Genomic DNA, 17,628 nt, shown 5'->3' with positions numbered 1-17,628 from the left:
GTCCCTGGCCCAGGAACTTCCATGTGCCACAGTGTGGCTGAAAATTTAAATACATAAATAAACAAACAAACAAATAAATAAAATGTGTCTGGAGGCTTCAAGAAATAAGATCTAATAACCAAGTCAAAGATGAATAATTTATTCTTCATAGTTGACTGAGTTGTTAACTCAGTGTCTGTTTCGCACCAGACTTTTGATTAGAGCCGTGTGGCAGAGGTGACTCCCTCTCCCTTGCCCTGTGTAGCCATCTGGTTGGCATACTGGACACTCTCTGGAGTCCTTGCCACAGAGGAGAGAGGAACGCTGACCGCTGAATGCAGCCAGAGCCCGTCAGATCTGTGTGGGTCCCAGGCCAGGTGGCGCACGACCTGGGAGCAGGGTGAGAAGACAAAGTCAGGTTCCATGAACGTTCGGTGGACTCAAGAGCACACATTTCTCACAAGCTCCCAGGTGAGGCCAAGCTCGGGTGCAAGGCCCACCGTTGGATCTGAGCTCCACAAAGCGAGAGAGAATTCAGGGTCGTTACTGGTCCAGGGACATCAGTGCTAAGGAGGCTGTGCCTCCCACAGCCTGAGGGACAGTCATCTTGGACCAGTAAGGAACTGGGGAGAAGCCATCAGACACTCACAGGTGAGCAAACACCCAGAGCATCAGTTGAGTCTAAGAAGCCGGTTTCGTGTTCCTGACCAGCTCCAAAACAGGGTCTCACAATGGTGAATGTGTCTCTGGGATGCTGTCCTCCTCTCCGTTGTCATCGTCACTGACAAGAGGTTCGGATGAGTTGGGATAAAACAGCATCATCCATCCATCGTGCTGCACAGGCTGGTGGGGGTTAATGCGAGTCTGCAGAGCCAAGCTCACACCCCTGACGAACACGTCACCAAGCCCATACCTTTAGTCAACCTCTTTTCTCATCTTCCTCACTCCTAACTTCTATCTGTAATTGCACATGAAATGTTTCCTTCCTTCTTTCCTTCAGCACCTGTTTGTTGAGATCTTTATGTACCAGGTACTAGTTCAGGCCCATCCAGGGTCCTTGTCCCCCTGGAGCCTACATTTGTATGGAGAAAGACAGAAAATAAAATTGGGAAAATATAAAAGTAAACATTCTAGTTCCAATAAGAAGAAGAAGACATTAAGCAGGGTGATTAGCTAGAGGATGAGTCAGGGGGTTGGTATTTTAGATGGGGGTTGGTGGGTTTCTTCCTGGGCAGTGATGTTTGAGCTTTAAACCATGGATGACAAAAAGCTGGCCAAGGGACATCCAAGGAAGAGTATTTGGGGCAGAAACAGAAAGTGCAAAGGCCCTGAGGTTGTTGGAAGACCATGAAGAGGGCGAGTATGGAGGCACCATGAACACGGGGTGATGGGAGTTGACGAGAGAGGATACTGGAGCTGTCAACCAGTCCAGAACAGGAAGAATGCTTATGGGCGCAATGGGACTTTGAATTTTTTCTGGGTGATGGAAAGCCAGTGGTGGGATATAAACACAGAAGGAGTGACAGAGTCTTTTTTTTTTTTTTTTTAAGTATGGTTGATTTACAATGTTGTGCCACTTTCTGCCGTACAGCAAGTGACCCAGTCGTACATATTTATGCGTTCTTTTTCTCATATTATCTTCCATCATGGTCTCTCCCAAGAGACTGGATAGAGTTCCCTGTGCTGTACAGCAGGACCTCATTCCATATCCATTCTCAGTGTCATAGTTTGCATCTACCAACCCCAAACTCCCAGTCCATCCCCCCCCCTGCTCCTTGGCAACCACGAATCTGTTCTCCATGCCTGTGAGTCTGTTTCTGTTCGGTAGATAGGTTCGTTTCTGACATATTTCAGAGTCCACATATAAATGCTATCATATGATGTTTGTCTTTCTCTTTCTGACTTGGTTCCCTTGGCGTGAGAATCTGACACGGTTGGTTTGAACCTTTTAGAAGATCACTTTGATTTATTTACCACCATAGTGGTAGCTAACACCTCCGTCATGTCCCATAACTGTCCCATCTTTTCTGTGCTGAGAACATTTAAGATCTAGTTTCTTAGCAACGTTGATGGATGTAATACAGTGTTGTCAATTGTAAACACCGTGCTGTGCTTCGGGCCCCAGGACCTACTCCTCTTGGAACTGCGAGGCTGTGCCTTTTGACGAACGTCTCCCCATTTCTCCACCCCCAGCCCCTGCTCATCCTACTCTGTTTCTGCAAGTTGGCTTTTTTCTTGGATTCCACGTATAAGTGGTACCATATATAAATGGACCGGCAGTGCCTTTCTCTGTATGACTTAGTGCACTTAGCATAATGACTTCAGGTTTCATCTATGTTGTTAAAGGGGAGAGATTCCTTCTTTTTCATGGCTTAATAATATTCCTATTACTCATCTATATCCATATATGTATCCTGGAGAGGCTGTCAGGCTGGAGACAATCTTTCCCCTTGATTAGTCCTTGTGGGTAAGCCTCTGTCTTTGAGCTGGGATGAGATGACGTCTTAACTGGACCCCGGAACAGGAGAACTGGGGTTTGATGGAATCCAGTTGAGTGTGTGTGGGGGGGAACTATGTGAACTTGGCCCAGCCTGCCCATGCACACATGCAATGACTGCATAGGAGTATGTTTTGTATGTCCATATAAGTGTGTATGTATACATATACATAGAGATAGATCTGGATACATGGATATAAACCTCTCCCTGCTGAGAGGACCTGGAGGAAGAAAGAGGGGAAAGGGAGGAAGTTAAACTTGAAAAGAGAGGATGATGTGATCATAAGCAGACACTCAAAGACGTCTGAATACACCCGGATGGTTTAGCACTGAACTCAGGTATGGCTGAGGAGTCCCCGGTCAAAGGGAAACTGTTTACGCAGTTGGGATATTTGCACAAGAAAAGGTGACAGTGATTCAAAATAATCTTTTTTTTTTTTTCTTTTTGGGGCCATACCTACGGAATGTGGAGGTTCCCAGGATATGGGTCTGATTGGAGCTACAGCTGCCGGCCTGCACCACAGCCACAGCCACGCCAGATCTGAGCTACATCTGTGACCTATACCACAGCTCACAGCAATGCTGGATCCTTAACCCACTGACCGAAGCCAGGGATCGAACCCACAACCTCATAGTTCCTAGTCAGATTCCTTTCCACTGCACCACAAGTGCAGTGAACTCCTCAAAGTAATCTTTATGTAAATATGATCAAGGAACAAGATAAGAGGGTATTGGGGGAGGGCTGGATTAGGAATTTGGGGGTAGCAGGTGCAAGTATTATATACAGAATGGATAAACAGCAGGGTCCGATTGTATAGCACAGGGAATTATAGTCACTAGCCTGTGATAAACCACAATGGAAAATAATATGAAAAAATATATATATATCTTAATCCCTTTGCTGTACAGCAGAAATTAACACAACATTGTAAATCAATTGTACTTCAGTAATATAAATGTAAAAGAAATGGAGCACAATAAGAAGTACTAATCTAGGTGAAAAGGTAAATGTTATTTCCATATTTTTTTAAAAGTTAAAGAACATTTCTGGCTGAATAGCTTTATGTTTCCAAAAAGTTTTAGAAATGCCCCTAATTAGTAAATTGTGTAAGTATTCTCAAAATCATCAGTCTTTTTGGGTGGAAATATAGCATTCAAGGAGAAAATATTTGCTTTGAATTTAGACCTTGCCTTCCAGAATGCTCAATTAGATCAATCTGTTTAAGAATTCAGTCTTTTCCTTGGGCAGTTTTTATTAAAATTTGGTGTTTTGGGTATTTATGTTAAAACAGTAGGATTTTTTTTTTTCTCTAGAGCTCAAGGGCTCCTGGAGGTAGCATAGGAGGTTCCTTGAGAACAGGGGCCATTTCCTGTTTGATCCAGTGTCTCCTGTTGCCTGCCCTGGGCATCAGACAAATGTCTACTCATTTAAGTTTGAATGTGATTGATCCGTAGAGAAATAAACATTCAAAACTCAGTATGGCTGTCGTTAATGGCCAGTTGGATCAAGGCAGATGAGGAATATTTTTAGAGATGTATTTAATGAGTAGATAGTGATACTGTGGATGTAGTTTAAGTCATACTGGAATGTGAAATAGTGTTTCATGCAGACAACAAATATTTATGGTCTACCTACTATGGCTTAGACATTGGGGTCCTAGGCTTTCAGGTCTTGGCTACGAGTGAATCAGGTTCCTGACCTGCTGATGTCATTAAGCTTCCCTGGGTGGAGGGAGAAGATTAGCAAATAAACCCAGAACCTTAAGTGCTATGGTGAGAGTAAGGCAGGTGAGAAGTACCAGGGTGTGGAAACGGGAGGTGCTGTTTTGTGCAGGGCGGTTCATGAGGTCTGGTAGGTGAACTGATACTTGATGAGAGACTTGAGTGGAGAGGGGGAACCTGCTGGGGTCCATGGAAAGAGTTCCTGAGAATGAACATCCCTGACAGGCCCCAGAGACAGCCAGGAGACCATCAGGGATGGATCACAGCAAGGGACAGAGGACACAGGCAGTGGGGACCACATCCTAGGACGAGTGGGACGTTGCCAGATCTTGGGAGCTGCCTCGGTGTGAGATGGGGAGCAGCTGGAGAGGGTTGGAGACATGATAAGAATTTGTATTGAAACTGGGCTTAGAAAGAGCCAAGATTTCAACAAGGTGAGAAGAGGAGAGAGGCTGCAGAATGGCAGATCTGGGGCCAAGCTCCCCATGCTTGCAGCCAGGGAAAGACTCTGGGTTGCTGGAGCAGAGGCTGCTTCCAGAGCAAGGTGGGGGTGGGGATGGAGAGGTCAGTTTGGAGACAGGGTTGACCTCCAGGCCACGTGGTTTCCACTTTACTCTGTGATCACACGAGCCTTTGGAGAGAAGTGACCAGGGTGCAGGCGTAAGCCAGAGGAAATATTCAGCCAAAGGAAAAACTCACTAGACCTTTGCATTCAAAGTCACAAGTCCAACAGTTGTCTGTTGGCCGGATTAAAGAAAGGACGGTGTGGGGGAAAAGGTGATTGGAAGGGTGTTGTTGCCACAGATGGAGAAGGGCTTCCTTTCATCAGGAAGGAAATTGTGGTGCATCCGAAACTGTGGAATATTCTGCAGCTGGTAAAAGAAAATAATGTAGTCACGACTGTAGATTTGGAAAGATGCCTATGGTGTGTCTATATAGTTCAGAAATAAATGGAAATTGCAGAGTAATGCATATCAAAGCATCTTACTTAACACATCAGTAAAACCTCCTGTGTGTGTGTGCACACACACGTGTGTAAGAGCTTTGTACCAGTCCAGGCTGGGCTCAGGGACCCGGGTCTTACCCACAAGGGGTTATGGCTCTGTCCTATGTCCACAGGTCTGTATGGCTCAGCCAGAGGGCTCTGCTCTGCCCTTGAGACCAAGGCTGGGAGACGCTCCAGTGTCACAATTCCATGACTGTCAGGGAGGGAAAGGGACTTGGCAAGTTGTGCTCTAGCTTTTAAAGTTTCCACCCAGAAAGGACACATGTCACTTCTGCTTCCTTTGTCACAGTAAGTCATATGGGCTCGCCTAATTTAAAGGGCTCAGTGCCTTTCTACCCTGTTTCCAGAAAGAGGAAAACTAGAGCCGTTTGAGAGTCTTAAGGATTGCCAGGAGCATGGAGGAGGGGATGGAATGGGCGGAAGTGAGGAGGATGCACCCTCGGTGTCCTCGTGATGGGGGGAAGGAGGAAGGGGAGAAAGCGTGGAACCCTACTTCTACCAAACGGAAAGGTACCGAGCCCGCCTGGTGGACGCGAAGGCAGAGCGGACCTGACAGATGCAAGATGCCGGTGTTCCCAAGTCGGAAGACATCTGGGTGTTTGGGTCGTGCTAGCATCACGCACGAGTTCCCAGGCCAGGGATCAAACGCACACCCCAGCAGTGACCTAAGCCACTGCAGGGACAATGCTGGATCCTTAACTGCTAGGTCACTAGGGACCTCCAAAGACTTTTTATTATTTCACGTGTGTATGTGAAGTTGTCAAAAGTGATTCTCAGCTGTTTTGCACTAGAGTTGTTTGGAGAGCGAGGCATCGTGAGCAGAATTGAGTTAGCAAAGAAGAATCGGTTTAAGAACATAAAGGAGAAGCTCTTGGTTGGTTTGAAACTTGTGAAGCTTGAAGGTCAAGTAGACCTTCAACGGGAAGACAAGCACGGCTTGCAAAAGGCAGATGCTGGGCCAGAGTTAAGAGAGACCATCCTATCAGGAGGAGTACCGCCACTTCAGATGCGGCTCTTTTGGGCTCCTGCACAGGGTCTCAGAACCAGATCAATCCTGCTCTCTCTTCAGCCTCGGAACAGAGACACATCCAAGGAGAATCTGGTTGTGGAAACGTCCCCATGGTAACGTGGGAACCCAAGAGCTGCATCTGATGTTTTGGAGCCTAACTTTATCACATCTTTTCAATGTGCCAAACCCATCTTGGTTTTACATATGGCCCTATTTGAGGTTGCTTTGGAAAGCAGGCTAAAAAAAAAAAAAAAAAAAAAAAAATGAGAGCCCTGTGGGATTAATAAAAAGCGACTGTCCTTGACTGTTCCTGGAGCACTTGAAACTGTACTGGACTTGGTTCCTCACCGCCCCATCTGCTGAAGGCTGCCCAGGTACCCTTGCTGAGCTCCCCAGATGTTGCTCTGAAATGCCCCTGGAATCCAAAACTTGATTGCGTATGACTTGCTTAATTGACCACTAACAATTTCATTTTTTCACCTGAAATGGAACACAATGCGAGCAGCCGTATTTGGAAAACCAAACCCCTCTAGTCTCCATTTGGTGACCGTAGATAAGCATGTTAGCTTTGAACCTGCTTCCGCTTCAAAGCTCAAAATGTTTTCAGAGTATGTATTAATTGAAATCATATTAGAGTTTTACAGCTGTCCAAAATTAAGCTGTTCAGAAGTTGCAATAATTTCAAAGGGATGCTAAAGGTTTTTGTGTTAGAAGAAAAATATGTAAAAGACGTTTCCTTTCGTAATTGATTGTCAATTCCGAGACCTGAAAATATTCACTTAATACCTCTTGTAGGATATAAGCGTTTGGCATAAATTCTACAAGTAGACATACTAAGACCTTAATTGAAAATATTTCCTGTAAGTTTGCTGGCTATTAGAGATTCCAAAGTAAATTTAATTTTCTCAGTGAACCGTGACTACGTGGCATTTGTTTCTCTCATTCCTCCAAGAAAATTTTCTCCAGCTTAGTGGTTCTCAATCAGAAGTGGTCTTACTTCCTATACATTTGACGGTGGCTGGGGACCTTTTCAACTGTCACCATTTTGAAGGCGAGGTATTCCTGGCACCCAGTGGGCAGAGGCCGGGCACGCCACTCACCATCCAGTGATGCACAGTGTCCACCAGGAAGAATTATCCAGCCGTAGATGGCGGGTTGCTGAGGCTGACAAACCCAGCTTGAGAGCCTATGTCCAGTTACCCTTTGATTGTAACACTCGGTCCAGATTCCCGTGGCTAAGGGGGCAGGGGTGGGGTGGGGGGGGAAGGACCCAGGCTCCACCCTGGCTTCCTTCTCTTTAAATCCAGAGCAGACCCTTTTGCCCACATCCTTCCCACGAACTCTCACCCTCATCCCAGCAGAACAGCAGGTGCCCTGTCCCCGTGTCCCTTCCGCTGTGTGGGGCTTGAGGATTCAGTAACCCGAGTCACGCTGTGAAAGTGGGACAAGCACTTTCCTTAGACGAACTTATTTTTTTAGGGAAATGCTGTGGGCAGAAGCTCACCAAAGGCCACGTATGCTTGCTTTTTATCTGACCTCGGTCCTTTTCACACGTGATGTATCACCGTTTTATCCTTCTTGATGTTCTTCTGCCTCTCCTTCTTTTGTAACAAAAGTGGCCTGTTTATGATCTACGAAACCATTTTCTTTTCCATTCCAAACCTTTCTTTAAGCTGTTTCACACTGATTTTTTTTTTTTATTGGGGCGACATTCCTATAACATCAATTAGCCACGTTAAAGGAAAGAACTCATTGGCTTTTAGTGCATTCACAGTGGTGTACAACATCTAACCCTATCTAGTTCCACAGCATTTCCATCACCCCAGAGGAAGCACTTTTTCTACTGTGCAGTTACTTCCCGTTCCTCCTTGCCCAGCCTCTGAAAACCATCAATCTGTTTTGTGTCTCTATAAATTTACTTGTTCTGGATGTTTTGTACAAATGGAATCATACATATAGGGTCCTTTTCTTTAGCTTTGTTCACTTAGCATAATGTTTTAGAGGGTTGTCCACATTGCAGTCTGTATCAGTACTTCCTTCTTTTTTAGGGCTGCAGAGTATTCCATTGTATGAATGTACCATAGGCATTTATCTATTCATCCACTGCTGGACATTTGTGTGGTTTACACTTTTGGAATATTGTGAATAGTACTGATAGGAACATGTGTCTACTTGCCTTTGAGTACTTGTTTTCAATTCTCTAGGGTATATGTTTAGGAGTGGAATTGCTGGGTCATATGATATTTGTATGTGTAACCTTTGGAAAACTGTCAAACTGTTTTCACTCCAGGAGAATCATCCATCTCTAAGCTGTTTTCTCATGTTAATTCCATGTCTCTGCTCCCTGCATCTACTTCCACTAACTGCCTGCACATGACAGCCATCCACTACCCCTGGGTCTCATGAAATGGTTTGATGGAGAACTGAGAGAATCCCGATGTGTGTTCTAAAGTACGGATTCAAAACCCTGAGCGATTAGGACCAGCTTTGCCTCCATACCCATGAAGTTCTCAGATTAACCTAATGTCTGTAGTGGTTTGGATACCCAAACTGGAAATGCCCCAATTTTGAAAAAGACCCTTTTCCCTCCTCCATCACATTAGTTAGTCCTTTATTGTAACCCAGTGGATTTGTTTGAACATGCCCTCTTGTTCCGTCATAATATTATGCTCAAGTGGCTCAGTTCATGGCCATCTGTGCAGCCTCTAATGGGAGGGAGAAGGGGGAGTGCTGGGCGCCCAGGATGCTCTCTCACTGTCTCTTCCCCACCTCTAGGTGTCCTTCTTTCTCTTCATCATCTTTGTGGTGTACACCATGCTGCCCTTCAACATGAGAGATGCCATCATCGCCAGCGTCCTCACCTCCTCTTCCCACACCATCGTGCTGAGCGTCTGCCTGTCTGCAACGCCTGGGGCCAAGGAGCACCTGGTCTGGCAGGTAGGTGCACCTCCACCTCTGCATGGTGACCTTCCCCAGCCCTCAGAGGGGTGGGAGGCACCACACACCTGCTCAGGGTGTGACTGTGGACTGCCACCTGGCAGGTGCTCCAGGCCTGCTCTCTGATGTTGACTCTGCCAATTGCTAATGGGGAGCCAGCCAACCCCCCGCCCCAACCCAACCAGTAGAACCAGCAGTCGCTTAGCAATTACCAACAGTGAAAATTAGAAATGGCAGTTCCATTTTGCTGATTGATGGGTAGAAGCTGTTATTATGCATTATAATTTAGCACTCTTATTTTTAGAGCGAAATAACTTACACAATTAAATCTGTAATTCTCCCCTATCTCTCTCTACCTTGATATTCCAAACCCTATCTTTATGGAGGACAAAAGATTTCTCTATTTCTTTATCTTCTAATGAGTCCAAGGACATAGAAACATAGTTCTTAAAACTGTTACAATGGCAGATTTGGTTTACTAATAAATGGCATTTCAGTGAAGCCATTCTACTTCATTAGTTACAAAGCATTTAAGAAGTCATTTGATTTCCCATTAGGGACATCCGGAAACCTGAGGGTCAGGGGTTTAGACTTCCTAAGGGTCTCTTTGTCACTTGTACAAAAAAAAAAAAGTGTGTTTTATTTTGCTGTGTTGGAATCAAATGTAACAAATGCTGCCAGTGTGTAAATTGCAGTGGGCTGAGAGAAGACGTTGTGAAGGACACCGCCACTGTCGTTGAAAAGGGGGTTTTAGATGTGGGTCCACCTGAGCCCTGTAGGTCTAAGAAATCAATTTGTCATTCACTTGATGAAGTGTTGTATTTGGAAACTTGGATGGAATTGGGGGCTTACCCTTGGGTCTGTAGTAATCGCTCTTAGTTGGAAAGCTTTCTAGGGATCCCAGTTCTCAACCTTCCTCTCCCATCGCTCATAACAAATGTTCATTCAGAATAACCTGAAGGACCTGCATTTGGGAAGCATCCTTAGGCAGTAGCCCCTGATTTGGTGCAGTGGGCTGCAGCTTCACATAACTTGTTTGGACATTACTTACAAGTGTCCCCTCCAGGAAGTGGAGGTAACCATGTCTCCCGTGGGTTTCCTGTGACTGAGCAGAGCAGACATAGACCAGGAACGTGCAGTGCCAGAGTCACATGCAGTGGTCGGCCAATAACTAATCAAGTGAAAGAAGGTGAGGGCTGTATTAAAAGATGAAGCAATCCAGCTGTGCCTGGGAAGAGGTGGAAGAAGGGTTCCTTTTCACACGAGCTCTGTCCCAGCTTCTACTTGCTTTGTTTCTGCATTCCAGAGCCTCCTATGAGGGTATTTATGGGGCATCTCTCTGCTCTCCCATTTGTGCCCTTTTTCCACTAAGCTCAGCCCCAGGCGGTCACATGCAGGTCAGGGTGATAGGCATGCTTTCTCTAGGAATGAGCACCTAACTGGCCCCATCAGCTTATACTACGAAAATCCCTGTAGGAAAGTCCTGGTCACACAGGCATCGGGGCATTCACAGCATCTTCCTGGTTTAGGGTTACCCTGGAACACATCCCTCAATCATTTTTTTTTTCCTTTTTGGTCTTTTTAGGGCTGCTCCTGCGGCATGTGGAGGTTCCCAGGCCAGGAGTCCAGTTGCGGCTACAGCTGCTGGTCTGCGCCACAGCCACAGCAATGCCAGATCCGAGCTGTGTCTGTGACCTACACACAGCTCATGGCAACGCCAGATCCTTAACCCCCTGAGCGAGGCCAGTCAAACCTGCGTCCTCATGGATACAAGTGTTACTGCTGAGCCATGGCGGGAACTCCCCCTCTTGAACATTTTGTACTGATCTCTTCTGCCCGTTCAGGAATAAAGTGTCTGCTGGTGCAGATATAACAGAAAAAAAAATATTTGAGAAATGGAGATTAGGATACCTGCCTGTAAGGATCACGTGGGGTTAAAAAAAAAAAAGGAAAAAGAAAGTGATTTGCAAAGAACCTGATGTATTTTAGATATCAAGTACTGTACTGAGTTTTTTTTTCTTTTTTTAAAGCATCATTATTTTCTTACATTGGTTAAAGAAGAATGTGGAAAGAGTGTACTCTTAAATTTTTCTTTACTCAATTTTCAAAATCAGCAAAAAAAATGACTTCTTATCAGTGAACAGAGTTAGGATAACTCTGGAATAGCAAAAGAATAAAAATTCTTCATTCCATAGTATTTCATGTAAGAATAACATTGAAAGGAAGAGAAGAGGATGAGGTCAGGTTTCCATCCCTTTAAAAACAATTGCACGGTGATTTCAAGAGCTGGGAAAGGCAAAATCTGCCAACAGTGTTTTTGGGTTTTTGTCTTTTGTCTTTTTAAGGCCACACCTGCGGCATATGGAAGTTCCCAGGTTAGGAGTCGAATTGGAGCTGTAGCTGCCAGCCTACGCCACAGCCACAGCAATGCCAGATCTGAGCCGTGTCTGACCTACACCACAGCTCACAGCAGTACCAGATCCCTAATCCACTGAGTGAGGTCAGGGATCGAACCCGCATCCTCATGGATTGGAGTCAGGTTCCTTAACTTCCCAACAGTTTTAAAATGGAAGGTTCCTGGGGACACATCAAAGTAATGAAGTGGAAGAGCTTTAAGTACCTTTGGCCACTGCTGGAAATCTCATCTAAAACTAACACTGGTTTGTGATGCGAGGAAAACATTTTATTCAATTCTTTTTATGAAAAGTGTATGTAAGACAGAAAGCCACAGATTAGGTGATATTATTTCTGTGGTGCAGTTGTTTAAAGCAAGCCAATTTAAAATAAAGAAGATCAGGAGTTCCGGTGATGGCTCCATGGAAAGGAATCTGAGTAGCATCTGTGAAGATGTAGGTTTGCTCCCTGGCTTCACTCAGTGGGTTAAGGATCCTGCGTTGTCGTGAGCTGTGGTGTAGGTCGCAGACGCGGCTCGGATCTGGCATTGCTGTGGCTCTGGCGTAGGCTGGCAGCTACAGTCCGATTCAACCCCTAGCCTGGGACCCTCCATATGCCGTGGGTGTGGCCCTGAAAAGACAAAAAGTAAAATAAAATTAAATAAAGAACATCAGTCTGAGATAAAGGATGAGATACCTGTCAGTGGTGATTCGTATAACCCTGCTTTCTAACCCCCCAAAGAAAAGAGTGCCTTTCGTTTAAGGTCGATCCATGCAAATCATTTCTCATTTCATTCCAGTTTTTGAACAGTGGTCATCCGGTGATAGCATGGAGTGACTTAGCTGTTTACCAAAATATTAACTTAATAGGAAACCCTATTCTCCTTCTATCTTGTGTGACAGTTGATTTTTCTCAGGAAGTTCATTTCAGCGGCATTTGTCTTGAAGTAACATTCCTTCTCGGGCTCTAATGGGTCTCCTACATAGGGAAATTTCGTTGATACCTGACACTTATGGATGAGCCTTCCCAACACATGCAAACAGAATGTATCATCTCTAATACACATTTTTACAAACCGACCTGTCTTGCAAATCCAAGTTCAGGTCATTTTGCGCTAAGCCTTTCAAGTAGGTTCCCATCTGCTGCTCTGTTGACCTCACATACCTTTGTACGTCCTTCCGCCAAGACGATGCTCCTTCGTGGTCACAATGCATCTGTCAAAATCAGAGGCGCACGGGGTCCGTGTTCTCTGCCTTTCCCAGGAATGACCTTTAGAGCCGAAGGGCCCACACACTGCATTATGTGCTCAAGTCTCCTTGGTGTCCTTCAGTCTGGAACAATGCCTCAGACTGCCTTTGGCTTTCATTGTCTTTTGTTTGGTCTTTTTGCCCTTTCTTGGGCCGCTCCCGCGGCATATGGAGGTTCCCAGGCTAGGGGTTGAATCGGAGCTGTAGCCCCCGGCCTACGCCAGAGCCACAGCAACGCAGGATCCGAGCCTCATCTGCGACCTACACTACAGCTCACGGCAACGCCGGATCGTTAACCCACTGAGCAAGGGCAGGGATCGAACCCACAGCCTCATGGTTCCTAGTCGGATTCGTTAACCACTGCACCGTGACGGGACCTCCGGCTTGCATTGTCTTAACACTTGGGCAGACTGCAGGCCAGCTGGTTATTTTGTAAGCTGTCCTGTAGTGTGAGGTGTGCGGTGCTTCCCATGGATGGATTCAGGCTACATGCCTTGTGGCAGGATCCACAGGCGGGCTGGTGTGTTCTCATCGCGTTTAATCGGGGCGCATATGTCCACTTTGTCCCACTGTTGACAGTGGTCATTATTCTTGGGGGCTGTCCATCAGGCTTTTCCACTTTGAAATGATTCTTTTCCTCTTTGCAATTAGTACATATTTTGTGGCGAGGTGCTTTGAAACTAGGTAAATAATCTGTTTCTCCACAGATTACTTTTCATGTGTTCATTGACTTATTAGTATCTACATGGTTTCGTGTTCAGGAGGCTGTAAACCATTACCATCGCTGTTTATTTTTATTTATTTATGTGTTTCTATTTTTTTTTTTTTTTCCTGGCTGCACCCACAGCCTATGGAAGTTCCTGGGCCAGGGAGTGAATCCGAGCCACACCTGCGACCTACACCACAGCAGTGGCTTAGCCAGATCCTTTCACCCATTGCATTGGGCCTGGGATCAAACCCACAGCTCTGCAGCAACAGGAGCCGTTGCAGTCAGGTTCTTAACCCACCGTGCCACAGCGGGAGCTCCATCTCTGTTTATTGTGATGTCCGTGTGTTTCCAGGTTTGTGCGGTGGGTGCCGCTTCGAGATGTACCTTTGTCCCCGGGCGTCTTTGAGCACTTCCTCGATTTCCCGCACAGTCTATGTGGGGCTCATCTGCTGCCCTCCCTGCCTTGGCCGTGAAGTCAGCTGTTTCTCTGAGGAGCCCTGGTTCTTTTTGGTGAAGAATGACATTTCGTGGCAAGATCTGGGCCTTAGGGCTTTCCGTTGGCTGTGGGATGTCAGGACCCCAAGGCAAGGCCCACACGTCACATTTCACGGGCATGTCTACATGCGTATTAAACAGCACAACCTCATGCTGATCTTGCCACGTCCAACCCAATGGCCATTTCATGCCACTTTCCTCTCTTTCCATTGTAGCTCCTTTGATCAATAGTGAAAAATATCTGGCTCTCATGATCCTTAACACATTGACTTACTTGGCAAAACCTTGCATGTAAGGAGTCTCCTGTCTCAAATGCCAGCCCCGCCCCCCACACAGGTGAACTCTCAGTTGGCCTAGCTTCCCCTCCCCACACCCTGTCCCCCTCCCCAGGGGCTCTGACATCCCTTATACCTGAGGATATATGGGGGGTCCCCTCTCTCAGGTGGGGGCATGACATCCCATGTATCTGAGGGTATCCCCTCTCCCTAAGGGGCTCTGACATCCCATTTTTGTGCAGGTGTCCCCTCCCCCAGCCTAGGCTCCGACATCCCCCAGGTGGGGGCATGACATCCAGCCCAGGGGAGGGTGCCCGCCTTCCCCATCTCTGTAAGCATTTCTCCTGTGCTTGAATTTGCCTGCAGCAAGGACTCCTGGCACCCAGCCTGGCTTTGTCACTCTGGGTGAATTTGGCTTCCCCCATCCCCTTTTCAAGCAGCTGCTTTCTTTGCTGTCTCACCTGAGGGCCAGGTACTGAGCAATTCTGGAGGGAAGAAAAGGACAGGAAGGGAGTGAGAGGAGAATGGGGGAGGAGGGAGGGATTCTTTTCAGTTACTCTTGTGATTCCCTTTGTATTGATCTGGGCACCTTTTCTTCTAATTCTTTTCTGATTTTATTTCCCTAAGTGGATTTCAAATAACAAAGGGAATAAATTACTTAGCTATTAGGAAACTTAACAGCCATTTTGCATTGACTGAGTAAGAAGGATATTTTGTTTATCTATGATAAATTTAGCACCAAAAGCACTTAACAATTTATGATCAGCAAGAAAATAAGAATTTTACCTGTATCAGTTGGATAACATACATTTGACTGAAAATTTCGCCAAAGCAGCAAGGAGTCTTTTTTGCTTGTGCTTCTATCAAGGCAGAGAGAAACTGAGGCTAGGAAAATGCCTGAGAGTGCCTGAAAGCCCTGGCCTCCTGCTGTGGTGTTTGCCTCCTGCATGGGTCCTGGGGGGGGGTGGTAGGTTTGCAGCCATTAGACAAGATTAGGAAGCTGGGCAGCATCTTGCCTCCCAGGCAGGGGCAGCTGGTGGGCCACCTTGGTCAGGAGCTTGGTCCAGCCTGCAGCCTTGTGCTTGTGTAGCTTTTACTTCCTTTTAAACATGCGCCTTGTCTATTCTCCATTTGCTATATTTCCAGAGGTCAGTACCACTGTCAGCAGGATACGGAACCACCCTCATGGAATTTCCAAATATCCCTGTTTACCTATGACAGTTGCATTTGGTTTGAACTTGCTTACCTTAGTTTTTATTTCCTTGGTATGCCTAGCACGGTTTGAGTTTTCATTTTCTGTATCTTTTATTTTCCCATGAGAGAGGGAGGCATTTGAATATAGATTTCTTTAGCAAGCGGGTTATGTGAGAATCCATATTTATTAAGGAAGATAAGCAGAGCAGTGCTTATTAATTTTTCTAACAGGATTCCTCATATTTCAGAGAAATTTTATAGGATCCCTTTAGGCGGTGGATACTTTAATATATTTAAGTTGTGGTACAATTTGAAAATTTTTACTTTGGACCTAAAATAGAAAATATAGCCTGTCATCCGTGGCAAGGGTGTAATCAGTAGTAACAAATGATGCAGATTTGTTGCCTAACAGATTCTTTTGGGGTATAATTCAGGAACTGTATATTGGAGTCTGGAATTAAATTGCATTTAGGATCTAATCTGAGAAGCTCAAAGGAAAAACAGCAGGTTACCAGCTGCCCAGTTTCTGGCTGTGGAAGAGACTAATTGTTCGGAATTTGAATCTCTGTTGCTACTGTTTTGTCTTTCAAGAAGCTCAAGAGATGAATATTTTCCACGAAGGGGGAAAAAAGAGACTGTATCACTGTCCCTTTTGGGTAGCATCCAGCTATTGATCAAGTATATCCGTGTCTTATTTGAACAAGTTATCATTTATCTGATCTAAAGACGTTATCATTTGGAAGGAGTGGGATCAGCATAGAGAAGAGGCTGAACAGGGAAGGTGCCTGAAGTGACTAAATCCTATAGCACATCTAAGAGCACCTTCTGTTTCTGCTCTCCTTTCTCTATCCTCATCCTTCCCCCAGCTGGACAGATAAGCCCCCCTGGCCTCTAAATGACAGGAACTTTGTACCATCATGCCACCAGAGAGTTTGGTAGGGCATGTGAACAGCAGAACAAAATTAGCACTTCCCTGCAGGAGAGCAGATCATCTAAGAATGCTCTGGCAATTTCAAGAATGTTTGAGGGAACCCTCCTACGCTCTTGGTGGGATTGTAAATTGGTGCAGCCACTATGGAAAACAGTATGGAGGTTCTTTAAAAAACTAAAAATAGAGTTACCATATGATGCAGCAATCCCACTCCTAGGCGTCTATCCAGAGAAAACTCTAATTCGAAAAGATACATGCACCCCAGTGTTGATAGCAGTACCATTTACAATAGCCAAGGCATGAAGGAAGCCTCAATGTCCATTGCCAGATGACCAGATAAAGATGTGGTGTGTGTAAGTATATATACAATGTAATGTTACTCAGCCCTAAGAGAAAGAATGAAATAATGCCATTTGCCGCAACATGGATGGGCCTAGAGATTATCCTACTGAATTAGATCTGATACAGACAAATACATGGTGTCACTTATATGAGGAACCTAAAAAAAGATACAAACAAACTTTTTTACAAAACAGAAAAGGATACACAGACATAGAAAACAAATTCATGGTTACCAAAAGGGAAGGATGGGGAGAGAGAGGGATAAATCAGGAGTATGGGGTGAACAGATACACAGTACTTTATGTGTATATACACACACACATATAGTGGACACATACACACACACATATATATATATACATGTATAATAGATAACCAAGAAGGACCTACGATATAGCACAGAGAGCTATTTTCAATATCTTGTAATAACCTACAGGGAAAATAATCTTGAGTCACTTTGCTGTACACCTGCAACTAAGACACAGTGTAAATCAACTAGACTTCAATTTAAAAAAAAAAAAAAAGAACGTTTGAGACAGAAAAGCTTCATGAGAGTAACTACTGGTGGCATGAGACCTGCCTTCCAAAGGCAGGTGAACTGTTTGCGGGAGGGGATAGAAGGAAGAGATGTAAAGGGAAGCCCATCAGACAATGGGTTTTATCTTGGAGATTTGGTCAAAAGGGCATGAAAAAGAAGGGTTTCTCTACAGGTGAGAAATGCCGTCATCCACCACCCATCAGCCATCTCTGTCCTCCTCCTGAATCTGTCTCCTGAATTCTGTGGTTTCTGTCCATTCAAAGCAATGAATTCATGTCAAATGAGAAACATCACTACAGGTTGATTAAATGTTGGCTGAATGGCACATTTTACCTGTTGATATCTGGACAGGT

The 17,628-nt window shown here is 45.3% G+C and overlaps 1 protein-coding gene and 1 long non-coding RNA gene across 3 annotated transcripts in view; both read left to right on the top strand.

The window, feature by feature from the left end:
• Positions 1-17,628, top strand: part of ADCY2 (adenylate cyclase 2) — a 426,457-nt gene that overhangs the window by 99,531 nt on the left and 309,298 nt on the right. For both annotated transcript variants that reach the window (XR_014831042.1, XM_021077007.2), the window contains exon 3: positions 8,989-9,150. Coding sequence is in view for 1 of the 2 variants with exons in the window: in XM_021077007.2 (XP_020932666.2) it covers positions 8,989-9,150 (162 nt within the window). In the remaining variant the exon portion in view is untranslated. The remainder of the gene's footprint in view (positions 1-8,988; positions 9,151-17,628) is intronic.
• LOC146395705 (uncharacterized) lies at positions 11,160-16,973 on the top strand. The gene is made up of 2 exons (XR_014831059.1): positions 11,160-11,546; positions 12,120-16,973. It is a non-coding gene; the product is annotated as an uncharacterized LOC146395705 (long non-coding RNA).

This window comes from Sus scrofa, chromosome 16, assembly GCF_054392235.1.
Source record: "Sus scrofa isolate SSC_HxYL_T2T_F1_AM1 chromosome 16, Sscrofa_HxYL_maternal_Yorkshire_Landrace_v2.0, whole genome shotgun sequence".
Taxonomy (NCBI): Eukaryota; Metazoa; Chordata; class Mammalia; order Artiodactyla; family Suidae; genus Sus; species Sus scrofa.
The sequence above is the reverse complement of the archived record's forward strand: the minus strand, read 5'-3'. Positions and strand labels throughout refer to the sequence as shown.